Consider the following 14,906-nt stretch of genomic DNA (forward strand, 5'->3'; position numbering starts at 1 on the left):
GGTAAAAAACAAAGTTTGAGCAAAGGCATGAAAATTATTAATACCCAAATACCAACTGAACAGATGAGAAAGAAAGAAAGCACCTAAAAACGCAACAGTTCAAGTAGCCCTCTAATACTATACCTTGTGTGCAGCATTTGCATGGTGTACGTACATGAAATGTGTACCTGGACATGTGGTGTACATGTTTTGTTTGCATGTGGCTTGTGTCATGTCTGCCATGTCCACATGTGCATCCACATACTCCTAGATGCCAGAGGCATCTTCAGCCAAGATTCAGTTAACTTATGTCAATCTGCAGTTTATGTCGATGCCTGTACATTCACAGAAACAATACAAGGGCTGGAACCTCAAAATCTACAACCTGGGAGACAAAAGTAAACCCATCATAGTCACTACAAACAAAATGAGTGAGTGCAGATTTATAAAACCCACGCATAGAATTCCAGGCCAGGTAAAAGTTGCCGATAATATTTGTTCATTCGATTTATAATGAAGAATCACCTCTTTCTACACTGCTGATGGTACTCCATCGCCATTAATCAACCATCAATACCTCCCTTCCCTAACCCATATAGAATATGTATTTTTAAAAATTTATAACGTAGGTGCACACTTATGAATAAAATAAATGACAAATTCTGAGGACTGTGCACAGCTTTTATTCAGCTACAAAATCCTCTTTAGGCAGAGGGGTCTAGTATTTCCAGCGAATATGTGCAGAGTCCACATTATCTTCAATCATTTTAACCCCATTTTTTTGCACTTCCCTTTTAACTTTACAGTACAATAGACTATAGTGCACGACATGATTCAAAGTCAGACAGTGATCCCCAACGGGGCACTGGGCTTCTGATTGGTGGCCAATCAGTGCTGGTGTCATTAGGTACACCTAATGATAAATGGGACAGCCACAGGAGTTCTACACAGCAGTGGTGAATCAGATTTCGGTTCCAGGGATGACCTGACCAGGGAGGGCCAAGTCTCAGTCTTGGCTTGAGTCTTTGCTGGGGCCGCCATCCAGATAGATCTTCAGTGCTTTCTCTTTGCGAGGTGAGTAATTCACCCGGTGGCCTGATTTTTGAAGCCGGCTGCTTTCTTTCTTCAGTAGCCCGTTGCGTTGCTCTTCAGTCATCTCCATCTGAGCCTCTGACTTGTCCCTGCAAAGGAGTGCAGAAAAGCTAACTAGAAAGCTGCCAGGAATACACTTTTATTTAGAACGATGCACCTTGAGCTTCTTGGTTAAAAGTAAGGCATACGTCAGGATGATATCCTGACATAGTTTTGCCTACTGCAATGAAATTGCCTTTTAAAAGTAATACATTAAAACATTTATAGCAGGTCTGTTTCTACATAGCTGAAGCCAAACACAACATTTGATCTGGTATTAATATAATGAACAATTAAACCTAAACCAGATAAAGCAACTTCACGGTGGCTCAGTGGTTAGACTGCTGCCTCACAGCACCAGAGACTCTGGTTCAATTCCTGCCTCAGGCAAGTGTCTGTGTGGTGTTTGCACATTCTCCCAGTGTCTGCGTGGGTTTCTTCCGGGTGCTCCAGTTTCCTCCCACAGTCCAAAGATGTGCCGGTCAGGTGAACTGGCCATTCGAAATTGCCCATAGTGTTAGGTGCTTTAGTCAGAGGGAAATGGGTCTGGGTGGGTTACTCTTTGGAGAGTCAGTGTGGACTTGTTGGGCCAAAGGGCCTGTAGGGAATCTAATCTAATCTAATCTCAAAACCTTCTATGGAGATTCTCCAATACATTCCAATTCAAATTCAAAGGAAGCTGTGAGTTGAAGTCCCACTCCTAAATCATGAGTACAAAAATCCAGGGCGTCATTCCTGTGCAGTCCAGAGCGAGCGTTGAAACATTGGAAATGTCATTTGGATACATTAAACTGAGACATTGTTTTCCCTCTCAGGTGGATGTAAAAGATCCCACAGTATCATGCCAAAGCAAAGCAGGAAGTTCTCGATGTCACTGAAACTGACTGCTTGGTCTTTATTATATTGCTGTTTGAGAAGGACTTGCTAAGTGCAAATTGTTTGCTGCATTTTCAACATTGTAACCGGTGACATTTCAAAAGTTCTTAAAAGTGTTTTAAGACATTGAGATTGCAAACTCTCTATACAGAAGCAAGTCTTGTGTACTTCCAGATAAGGACTATTCCAACAGATTAGTTATAACTGCACTGCAGTTACTAAAATAAGATGTTATAATGCCCTGCTCAGTTTAGTGAACCCATTTACCTGTAAAAGATGACTGCTCCATCATCACAGATATAAAGTGGCCAAACATTCAGAGTTGAGACTTTAGGATTCCAGTCTAAGTCCTGGTGAATTTCCAGTACTGAAATATCACATGGGAATGTTCCCCGGCCCTGCACAATACATAATATGAAGTGCTGTTAATAAATGATCAGTGATGTGCATTTAAGCTCCCTTAATGCTAATAAAAGTAATTAAATTAAACCACTGAATCACAAAAGTGCTATTTCTGGAAGAAGCATACTATTGCAGAAGACTAGGGTTTGGGAAGTGAGGGACATAAAATAGGGGAAAAGGGAGGGGAAGTATTTACTAAAGATTTGTGTCTCACTTTTCCACAAAAAAGCAACATGTCAACACCTCTTGTATGACTTTGCAGAGTGGAATAACTCAAGAGATTACAGATCGATCTACTAGTGCATTAAAATATGATACAGTGTAAGAATGAGAGAGAAGAGTGGAAAGAGGATCAAGCCAGCAAAGACCTGTTGGCTGTATGCCTGTTTCCACACTTTTAATTGTAGAATGTCATGTCGTTTTTATTGTGTTCAGACAAACTGAATGATTACTTTGAGCCATTCTTTTTAAACTACTCACCTTAGCAAATTCTATGCTATCAATGGGAATTTCACTGATTGCATGTAACTGTTAAACAAAAAATACAAAAGATCAGACAAAAAGTTCTTACCATATGCATGATTACTACAAAACATTTATCCCACAACTGGCCTGATCAACTTTCAATGTGATTATCTTTGCCAACTGGGCATCATATTTAAATGCCAAACCAGTATCAGTTATCATCACTTGAAAAGCAATAGTTGTTAAACGGTACAGTTGCAACCTGAAACTTTTTTTTCCTCTTTTAGTAATTTGGACCTATAATTTGCCTGATTACTTTGGAGCAGCAGTGGCCATAATTGACAGCTCAAAGTGAACATCAATTCCAGAATCTCTCAATTTCACGTGCTATGGACTAGGCCAGACCACTCAAAACATTCTTTAGCAGGCAGCCCAGAACATATCTTTGCAATTTGTTTCAGTAAGCGTACAGTGAAAATTACCCAGATTAAGTTAGCGAGGTTGACTACCAGGTTTAAAACAGACAAAACATTTATTCACAATATGAAACACTAAGAACAGAATAAAGAATGCCTACAGAACTCAGTCTATCCAAACTAGACTTCAGTATGTTGTTCTGAATATACACAACAGTTCCAATAAGCAAACTCTCTTTAAAACACAAAAAAGGATCACATGCTTACCGGTTGATGTTAGAAGGGCAGAAGAGTGTGTTTCCACACAGCTCACCGTTAAATTCCCAACCAGTTCTGGACTGAACTAAACTGCTCAGCTCAGCTGGAGAGCTGACCACTCCCTTTTCTTTATAAGGTCACTTCTAAAACATGACCACTTTGGCCTGAAGTCTCATCTGTTTACATATAAACAAAAAGGCCTCTCAATGCCCTTTAATCACTGTACCAAACCAGACTGATTGGAGCCCGGCCTGGTTTATTACCCTCCTGAAAAACATCAAGGACAGAGTATCCTTGAGCCAAGGAACCGCTTTTAGACAAAAAAGGGACTGGCTTTGTGACACGCACCTCAGATGTCAATCATCTAGCTCTGTGCACTCAATGCAGATCTCTTAAGTACCCCACTTAATTCAATTTCCCTATACTTTCTACATTTGGTTCAACATGTCTGTGCTGGCTCTTAGAAATAGCAATCGATTTTAAAATTTTAACTTTTTGAAATAGTCATCATTTTCTTTTTAAGAGTAGTTCAATAACTTCCTCGAATTGCAATTTTACTTTGTCTTCACATTTCTTTTTGGAGAATGACAAAACATTGTCTTAATGTCAGTGAAGGTTTAAATTATGCAAACTTATGGAAATCTTAGCACTCATTTGCCTAAGCCTTGATCTTTCCTAACTTTCATGTAACTATATCCAATCCATTTCCCTCATCGCCCATATCTATTATCACCATAAGTAATGGTACTAGATTTGTCAAGCACCTTTGAAATTCATGTTAACTTAACTATGTTTTCCTTATCTGGACATACAAGGTGACATATGTAGCAAATTTTAATCTGTAAAATCTTTCTTACCATGGATGCTAAAATGGCTAAAAGCCATCAAAATGACCACTTTGTAAATGCAGTCATTACATTGGCCACTCCCCTGTCCTTTATCCCACACCCACGCTCAATGCAGCTCTACGGCCTCTATTTTTCTCTCCTTATTTTGTCACTTATAAAAATATTGTTGAAATAAACTCAGGACAAATGTAGAGATTCAATGGACTTGCCTTCATGTATGAAAGCAAAAGTATCTATGGGCTTTGATATTGTTTTGCTATGTTAGAGGGAGTTGTTACATTTATCCCTACTCCAATATCAAGTTCTGATTGTCATAACCAAGATTTATAACCTTCTGCACCAATTAATTTATTAAATATTTATTTATGGGATGAGGGTGTTGCGGTCTCAGCCAGTTTTTGCCATCCCTAAGGATGAAAGTTTCCTTTCCTATAAAAGGACATTAGGCTTACCTTAAAGGTAAACTTCATTCATTGTATACTTCATTCAGCAATTTGCACAATGTAAGAATGAAACAATATATGGCATAATTTGGTAGGAACATGAACTGAAAATGAAGCTTGGTGAGGGACAATCTTTAGCCAATGAGAATAAAGGAGTGAGAAAGAAATGACAGGATTAATTAGGGTCAAATCAGATCAAGAAAAAGTAGTAAGAGGAGGAAAAAAAACAATTAGATTGACAGACTAAAAAGAGACAAAGGGGGAAGTAAAACAAGTTGTAAAATCTTTTAAATCGCTATTAACTATCTGATGGAAATGAGATTGATCAGTTAAATTATCTTTGTAGGCCAGAGGATAATTAGCATTGCTTTAACAAGAACATCATGGAATTAAAATGTTACTTGCACTGTTAATCAGAAGCACTAATTTTCTGCAGCATGTTTAATGGGGATTTAAATTGATAATTGAGCAAGTTCCATTTGTGTAAACTTAACAGAGGAGTGGTGTAAATCAGCCAGTTAGCTCTGAGGATTTGCAACATGTGGCATATCGCTTGACCATCTAAACACACTGATCAACCTACAAATTAAAAACAGCATGCATCATTAACTGCTATTCTTCAAACAAGATTTGGCTCATTATCAAAGGAGCTCTGCAGTTGGAAAATATCTGAGTGTCTAATGAAACATCTCATCAGATTTCTTTTGTTAAGTGACAAACCTTCTCTTTCAGCTCCTCAACACTACTGCTCTCCAAGACAATTTCTTGAAAGGGGTCCAGCTTCATGCAGGACGGCCTCCACCGTCTGGTCAAAACTGCCAACTGTGACAGGGACTTCATCTTCTCAGGCTCTGAGGGTTAGACCAAAAGAACATAACAGAATTTCCAACAGCACTTGTTTATCACTCTTCAGTGCATCTTCTTTCCACTGCACTCTTATTCACCATTGGATCACTGTGAGTGTATTATATTCTAAGAGAAACAATGTCGCTACTCTCCAAGTTTAATACATCATCTTCCAGCCCGACAACTCACTGAGGAGGATACAAAAAGCAAATTAGTAGAAACATAGGCACCTCCAAGCCTTCCCTATAGATTATTTATCTTGGCCAAGTTATACAGCACCATTCCTTCACCCTATCAAAAATAAAAAATTCCCTCCCTACCACCACTATCTGAGCACTATTTGTACAAGCATAGCAATGTTTTAAGAAGGCAACCTACTTCCACTTCCCCAAGAGTCAATGAGAGACAGAACAACTTTCTTTTCCCCAAGTCAGATAAAAAATTATCCAAGTCAAAAAAATCAAATATTAGTAAGTAGTCAAAGCATTTTGGACTGAAATTAGCAGAAATTTCTTCACACTGAAAATATTTACAATTCATTCACTAGGTTATATAGAATCCCTACAGTGTGGAAACAGTCCCTTTGGCCCAAGTCCATACCGACCCTCCGAAGAGTAACCCACCCAGACCCATTCCCCTAGATTTACCTGAGACTAATACACCTAACCTACACATCCCTGAACACTATGTGCAATTTAATATAGCCAATTTACCTAACCTGCACATCTTTGGATTGTGGGAGGAAAACGGAGCACCCAGAGGAAACCCAGGCAGACACGGATGCACAGTTATGGATCACATTCACTGCATATATCAAAGTTTGGGAAAGACCTCCCCGGGAATCACATTTCACATGGCATGTATGGAATTGAGACTAACAAGATCAATCATATCATAGAATCATAGAAGCCCTACAGCGTGGAAACAGGTTACCTGGCCCAACAAGCCCACACCAACTCTCCAAAGAGTAGCCCACCCAGACCCATTTCCCCTACCCTATTGCTCTACATTTCCCCTGACTAATGCACCTAACCTACACATCCCTGAACACTATGGGCATTTTAGCATGGTTAATTCACCTAACCTGCATATCTTTTTGTGGGATATAGGTAAAGTAGTGTTACTTCTGCAATCATAATTATTTATGCAAGGTAAATGCACTCACACCAGTGTATAATTGTTTCAACCAAGAGCTGAGTCAACAAGAATGAAAACTATGTGGAGGAAATGTATAATTGTTTTTGTATTAGCTAAAATGTGCATACAAGAATGAAACGTGCCTGCAAACAATGATAGACAAATAGATAAGGTGCTGTGAGGATGTAGATTAAGCCAGATATGCTTGTACAAGCAGTAGTTATAAGCATCTGTTTCCCACTTTTGCAAAAACACAAAAACAAACCCCAATTAAAAGGTCATAGGGATCAATATGGTTGGGGAAAGGGGGGAAAGGGAGGAAATGGAACAGGTGGAGGAAGTAGATAATCGTGAAGAAGGATATACCTAACAATGGGCCACAGCAGGATGTGGTGAAATTGCCGAGTAAAACTTGTACTTTGTTATGCACAAGACCGGATAAGACAAGAGATAAACAATAGTAATGGGCACCGGGTTGGGAGTAGTGACTCCTATATAAGATATGTACTTGCTAAACTCTGGGTGCCTTCAGGCACCACGCTTGCAAGCGTATAATAAACATACTGATTGCTTCTGATCTTGTCTCGGACTGAAATTATTGAAGTGAGTGAGCTTTGTTTCTCACATTTTGGACAGTGGGAGGAAACCCTCACAGACATGGGAGAATATGCAAACTTCACACACACAGTCACCTGAGGCTGGAATCGAACCCAGGTCCCTGGCACAGTGAGGCAGCAGTGCTAACCACTGAGCCACTGTTCTGCCCACATGATCATACTGAACAAGGAAGTAGACTCAATTGGGCATATGATGGCTCTCATCACCCTTACATGAAGTATCTCCCTAACGATACTTCAGGAGCATCTTCACCATAATGACTACAGCAGTTCAAGGTGATTCACAGCTAACTTGGGTGGAATATAAAAGGCAGTAAACATACGCATCTCCAAAATGAATTGAGATTAAAAAGATCCCATTATGTAATGCACAGATGCTATCAATTACTTCTTCACCTGAAGGTTACGCTGAGGTTTGAGCACATCGACAAGCAAAACAAGCAACATTTGCAATGTCAACACAGAGAGATGAAATTAAAAACCAAAGTAATTCAAACCCAGACCAGATGTGAAGCACAGACAAAACTAAGTGTCTAAAAATGCAGAACATTAATTATAACTGCCCATAAAATTAAATAGGCCAATGGCCTGCAGAAATAGAGCAGCACAATGGCTCAGTGGTTAGCATTGCTGCCTCACAACACCAGGGACCTGGGTTCAATTCTAGCCTCAGGCGACTGTCTGCGTGGAGTTTGCACATTCTCCCTGTCTGCATGAGTTACCTCCGGGTGCTCTGGTTTCCTCACACAATCCAAAGATGTGCAGGTTAGGTGAATTGGCCATTCTAAATTGCCCATAGTGTTCTGGGATGTGAAGGTTAGGTGCATTAGTCGGGGACAAATACAGAGTAGGGGAATGTGTCTGGGTGGGTTACTCTTCAAAAGGGTCACTGTGGACTTGTTGGGCCAAAGGGCCTGTTTCTACACTGTAGGGATTCTAATTCTAATTACAAATTTCTTTGCAAGGTAACCCTGATCACCAACACCCCTGTTCATGTCAACCTGAGGAGGTCAGGTCCCTCAAAGCCTGAAGTTGAAGAATTCCTATTCTGATATTTAAATCCCAACAAAAGTTTACTACTCTTCATCTTCGTAACCTCCTCCAGCTTATGGTACCCATAATTTTCCCAAGATACTAGGGTTAATGCAGTAGATTCTGAAAGGTAGACAAAACGTTTACTGATTATCTAACCAACAAACTCTTATTGTCATGTTTCATCATTGTTTCAAATTATTTTAGGAAATGATCAAAATATTAGGAGGACCAAATCTATTGACTTCTGTACCCCATATAAATGGTTTTCGATCTACTAACTACAGTTCTCTCCACGGACTGAGGTTGGACCTGACTTTCTGTAATATGGCATGTTACATGATCATGAACTGAGTTCCCTATATCCTCTCTAGCACCAGGATTGTCTGTGCCCACATCAGTAACATTGTCCACTTTTGCCTCAACTCACCTGCGACTGAAACCCTAAACCATGCCTCAGTCACTTCAAGACAACTATTCCAATGCTTTCCTGGCAGTTTCCCATTTATCACTTGCACCAAAGTTCTGCTGCTTCCATCCTAACGTGCATCAATTACTCCATTATCATAGTTAAAAATCACACAACACCAGGTTATAGTCCAACAGGTTTAATTGGAAGCACACTAGCTTTCGGAGCGACGCTCCTTCATCAGGTGATTGTATTGTGTGATTTTTAACTTTGTACACCCCAGTCCAACACCGGCATCTTCGAATCATGTCCATTATCATCTCGTGCTTATGTCTAAAGCCTTCCTCACTGACTTCCAGATGCCACAAACCTGACTTTAAGTTCTAACACGTATCAAATCTCTCTACTGCCTCAATACTCCCCACCTTTGTAAGCTCTTTCAACCATACATCCAATTGAAATATTTGCACTCCTCCAATTTTTATGCACCCCGATTTACATTGTGCTGCCATCAGTGCAGTGCTTTCAGTTGTTGAAAGAATAAGCTCTAAAATTTCTTCCTGAAATTCTTCCACCTCTCTACTTAATTACAAAATTCTTTAAGAGCTACTTCTGTGATCCTATGATCTAATTTCTCATTAAGTGGCGCAGTGTTAAATTTTGTTCATTAATGTTTCTATGAAGCACCTGGGGATTTTTTTTAAAAAAACAATAATACTGTTTTATATAAAAATTCTTGTTGAAGCAGCATTACCATTAAGTGCCTCAAGGAAAACCTCCCAGTTAGTGGATATGTTGATATCTTCCTCATAGATATGATAGTCCAAAAAAATTGTCCCAGGATTTTTCCAGGTTTTCTTCCTCAGTCTAAACCTATTAAAACACAATAGAGATTATCAGCGAAGGGAAGCTTTTTATTTTTAAAGTCAAGTTATATTGCGTTAATGTATTGACAATGTAGTATTACGAAGGCAGCCTGAAAATGAACAGCTTGGTCTGACTAGCTCAGTGTTTTTCAATGAATTTTGCATTAGTTATTAACAACTTAGAGGCATATAATATTTAACAAAAAAAAAGAGAACCACTTTGTTCCCATATAATTTATTCAAATCATCGTAAGGTTGCTTGCAATAATCTCTGTAATTATGTCAGTCAAGTTTCAATGGCTAATACTTTCAGGTTTGAATCAATCCTGAAACTGAAGTATATAACCTAAGCTGACATTTTTAGTCCAAAACTGAGTGTGCTGTACTGTCAAAAGTGTCACCTTTCAATAAATCAAGGCCCTATCATCTTTTGTGGGTTTAAAAGACTCCAGGGCACCATTTTAAAGAGGAGTAGAAACAATATCCCCCGCAGCATGGGCTAATATTTGTTGCTCAATCAACATCACTATAAACAGTTTATCTGATCACTTATTAAACTTCTGCTTACGGAAATTGGCTGCCCTATTTTCCTTTATGATTTTCCTTCCCAGGTCACAGACACATGACAACACTGATTCACTGTGGGAATGAAACTAATCAAAGCTGCATGTGAGCAAGAATGGCATTAAGGAGCCCAAGCAAAATTGAGGTAAATGGAAATCAGTAGAAAACTCTGCACTGGTTAGAATCAGAGTCATACAGCATGGAAACAGACCTTTCAATCCTACTTGTCCATGCTGACCAAGTTTCCCAACTAAACTAGTCTCACTTCCCTGCGTTTGCCCCATATCCCTCTAAACCCTTCCTGTTTATGTACCTGTCCAAATGTCTTATAAATGCTGTAACTGTACTTCATCTACCACTTTCTGTGGCGGTTCATTCCATATATGCAGTGCTCTGACTGAAAAGGTTGCCCCTCGGATCCTTTTTAAATCTTTTCCTCTCACTTTAAAAATATGCCCTCTAGTTTTGAACTCTCCAACCTTAGAGAAAATACCTTTGCTATTCATCTTATCTATGGTCCTCATGATTTTACAAGGTCACCTTCAACCTCCTATGCTCCAATGAAAGAAGTCCCAGCTAATCCAGCCTCTCCTTATAACTCAAACCCTCCAGTCCCATCAACATTCTAGTAAACCTTTTCTGAACCCCCCTCCTATTTACTAATCTCCTTCGTAAAGCAGTGACCAGAACCACACACAGTACTTGTAAAGTGGCCTCACCCGAGTCGTGACAACCTGAACATGACGTCCCAACTCCTAAATTCAAACGTCCGAGTAATGAAAGCAAGCATGCGACACAACTTTCAAAGAACTAAACCTCTAGGTCTCTGTTTGACAACACTACCCAAGGCTCCATCATAAACTGTGCAAAACATGCATTATACAGCCTTGTCAATTTGTTGAAGATCTAAGATCAGACCTAACAGTTCCTTTACAATTGTGGAGTTTTAATTGACATATCAAGTTGGTGAGGAGAGCAGGGGTAGAGGAAAGAGAAATTAACTATGCAACAAGTGTGTATAAAACTGGTAGGGAAATTCCTTCAGCAAAGCCTCTGCTGCATTCTACAGATTCAATGGGAGGACTGTCAAACAAACCTTACCCTTCTTCTTGAAGTCATCTCCACACGAATTCAGACAAATCTCCTGCAGAACCCATTTCAATAAGACATACACCATTTCAATGGCCAATACGTATCATAGAACATAGGACAGGCCAGGCCCTTCTGCCCTCAATTTCGTGCTGACATTTTATCCTACTCTTAGATCAAACTAACCTACATACCCTTAACTTTACTATCATCCATGTGCCTATCCAAGAGTTGATGAAATGTCCTGAATGTATCTGACTCTACCACCACTCCTGGCAATGCATTCCACGCACCCATCACACTGTGTAAAGAATTACTTCTGACATCTCCCCATAACCTTCCTCCAAGCACCTTAAAATTATGCCCCTTCGTGATAGCTATTTCCACCATGGGAAAAAGTCTCTGGCTATCCACTCATATATGCCTCCTCTCATCATCTTGTACACGTCTATCAAGTCACCGCTCATCCTTTGTCACTCCAATAAGAAAAGCTGTAACTCCTCCAACCTTTCTTCATAAGGCATGCCCTCCAGTCCAGGCAGCATCCTGGTAAATCTCCTCTGCACCCCCTCTGAAGCTTTCACATCTTTCCTATCACAGCCGACCAGAACCAAACAATATTTCAAGCATGGTCAAACCAGAGGGGCCTTATAGAGCTGCAGCATAACCTCGTGGCTCAAACTCAATCCCCCTGCTAATGGAAGCCAATACACCATATGCCTTTTTAACAACCCTATCAACTTGACTGGCAACTTTGAGGGATCTATGGACATGGATTGCAAGATCCCTCTGTTCCTCCACACTGTCAAGAATGCTGCATTTAACCTTGTAATCTACAGTCAAATTTGACCTTCCAAAATGAATCACTTTGCACTTTCTGCTCCCAACAGATCAGTATTCTCAATTCTCACATTACCAGAATTCCAGGGGAGGTGAAAGAAAATGTTAAGAAACTCAAAATTCCCTTTAAGCATAGCAGTAGACATTAATGAGTGAAGGAGCCTGCTATCAAAGTGGCAATTGTTTGACCAAGCTGCATCATACCTCTTCAGGAGAAATGGTGCAAGAGAAGGTAAGATAAAATGGAAACAAATACTTCCTTGGACCAAACATGAAGGAACATAGCTGTTGGAGGGCAATCAACTCAATTCCAGAACATCTCTCAAAGTAGTGTTCTAGACCCAACCAGCTTCAGCTGAGTCAATGACCTTCTTCCATCATAATGTCAGAAGTGGGACATTCACCAATGATTACCCAATTTTCTGCATCACTCGTAATCACAGAGAAAGATGACGGCAGCAGATGCATGGAAATATCATCTCTTGCAGGTTCCCCTCAAAGTCAAACATCATGCCAACTTGGAACTATATTGCTACTCCTTCACTTTCATTGGAAGAAATTCCTGGAACTTCTGCCTTATTAGCAATGAAAATGCACCAACACCACATGGACTGTAACGTTTCAAAGCAGTGAAATCATTTTTTCAAGGGCCAACTGAGGATGGGCAATAAATGTTATCCTAGTTAGTGACATTTGCAACTTGTGAAAGAATAATTTTATTTTTAAAAGTATTTACTGATGTTTGCATTCACAAAAGGCATCTTGTGTAATGTGAAAACAAAAAGAAATTCTAGAAATATAATGCTGAGCGTGGAAGACAAACACTTGCAAAATCTGTGGTCACAGAATTGAAAGACTCCAGCTCATCTTTCTTCAACCCTGTGGCAGAGATTCAATGCAGTTAAATACAAGAGAGACTGATAGAGCTTAAAGAAAGTGTGTCTCAGGTGACGTTTCCCACACAATGAAGATTGTTCCTCTGTTAAAGATGAATCAAATCTGCACATGATGTAGAAGAAAAATGGAATTTGAAAGGCAGAGGAAATATACAATAAAGCTAATTTTTATTTATAGAAGAGCAAATATATTCCTGATTTCTGCCAGCAGGCCCATCAAGTTACCCAACAAGTAATGAAAATTTCCTTTCAATCTATGAAATGTTAGCGACTGATACAAAATTTGGCAACAGTAAGCAAAGATGCTCTTATTGGTGCAGGATGACATGGGCAAACTGTTAATTTTAAGGCCAACACTGATTCAACTTGTGTTCTTCCACAATAATTCCAACTACTATTTTAACAAAATAAGGGACAGTCCTTTAAGGAATTGTTTTATTGTGCTCACAATCGTTCAGTGATAACATTTGAAATTCAGGTTAGTTATATTTAAATTACTATTTAATGAATTTCTCTTCTGGATCATTTATCATTATCAATCTAGTCAGTTGTACATATCTCCACACCCAACCAGAAATGACAAAAGGGATTTGAAATCTTTCATGCCTACTTCATTTTCTTTGCTAGATTAGATAGAAATCTTACCTCTGCTAGTATCTATAGAGTTTTACTATAGAATTCAGATAGTTCAAGACTATATGTAAACCCAGAAGACCAAAAGAATATGATACATATGCTGAAAAAGACAAAATGGATCAAATGGCTTTCACTCATGTTGTCATCTCCTCTGACCAGGTGTTAGTTACTCTACGAACAAATGCTAATAGGCATCTGGCTCCTGCAGATTATTACAACGTAGATCAATGGTAATTCGTACCTGTCAATACAAAGATCTAACCCACACTGTTCTCTCAGCTGAGGAAGGAGTTCCTCCTTTGATTGGCGCACCGTCATTCCTTTCGCAAACACAGCATCGAGCAGAAATTTACAGGGCTGCAATACAAGATCACATAGAATATAATGATTAGAAGTCTTTTATTCAAACATAATTCTGGCATTGGAATTTTATTGAAGCCCAAAAATATACAAATCTCAGTTTTTTCCTGATTAAATATTTCAGGTTATTACAAAATTTTTTCAAGGTCACCAAATACAATTGAATTTGTCGCTATACTCTACCCATTGTTAGCCACTAATAGTTTCCATTAACATGTATTCATTCTCCTAGGCTGATCGTTACCCACTCCTTTGCCTATCCAACTGTTCTGCTCTCTCTCTGTGTTCTATGTCCACCTATCATTCAGCCCTTATCCTCTACCATCATCCTATCTTCTGCATGAAGAATCCTGAGGGACAGGATGTACATGTATTTGGAAAGGCAAGGACTGATTAGGGATAGTCAACATGGCTTTGTGCGTGGGAAATCATGTCTCACAAACTTGATCGAGTTTTTTGTAGTAATAACAAAGAAGATTGATGAGGGCAGAGCAGTAGATGTGATCTACATGGACTTCAGTAAGGCATTCGACAAGGTTTCCCATGGGAGACTGATTAGCAAGGTTAGATCTCATGGAATACAGGGAGAACTAGCCATTTGGATACGGAACTGGCTCAAAGGTAGAAGACAGAGGGTGGTGGTGATGGAGGGTTGTTTTTCAGACTAGAGGCCTGTGACCAGTGGAGTGCCACAAGGATCGGTGCTGCGTCCTCTACTTTTTGTCATTTACATAAATGATTTGGAAGTGAGCATAAGAGGTACAGTTAGTAAGTTTGCAGATGACACCAAAATTGG

At 39.5% G+C, this 14,906-nt stretch overlaps 1 protein-coding gene across 3 annotated transcripts in view; it reads right to left on the reverse strand.

Moving 5' to 3' along the window:
- Nucleotides 1-646: 646 nt before the first annotated feature.
- The window catches only part of usp47 (ubiquitin specific peptidase 47), a 183,224-nt gene continuing 168,964 nt past the window's right edge, over nucleotides 647-14,906 (reverse strand). For all 3 annotated transcript variants that reach the window (XM_043705674.1, XM_043705672.1, XM_043705673.1), the window contains 6 exons: nucleotides 13,992-14,107; nucleotides 9,614-9,732; nucleotides 5,539-5,669; nucleotides 2,869-2,916; nucleotides 2,254-2,384; nucleotides 647-1,160 (listed from right to left, as the gene is read on the reverse strand). In XM_043705674.1, the coding sequence (XP_043561609.1) occupies nucleotides 986-1,160; nucleotides 2,254-2,384; nucleotides 2,869-2,916; nucleotides 5,539-5,669; nucleotides 9,614-9,732; nucleotides 13,992-14,107 (720 nt within the window). In that variant the 3' untranslated portion in view covers nucleotides 647-985. The remainder of the gene's footprint in view (nucleotides 1,161-2,253; nucleotides 2,385-2,868; nucleotides 2,917-5,538; nucleotides 5,670-9,613; nucleotides 9,733-13,991; nucleotides 14,108-14,906) is intronic.

This window comes from Chiloscyllium plagiosum, chromosome 16 (genome assembly GCF_004010195.1).
Source record: "Chiloscyllium plagiosum isolate BGI_BamShark_2017 chromosome 16, ASM401019v2, whole genome shotgun sequence".
NCBI classification, from domain to species: Eukaryota; Metazoa; Chordata; class Chondrichthyes; order Orectolobiformes; family Hemiscylliidae; genus Chiloscyllium; species Chiloscyllium plagiosum.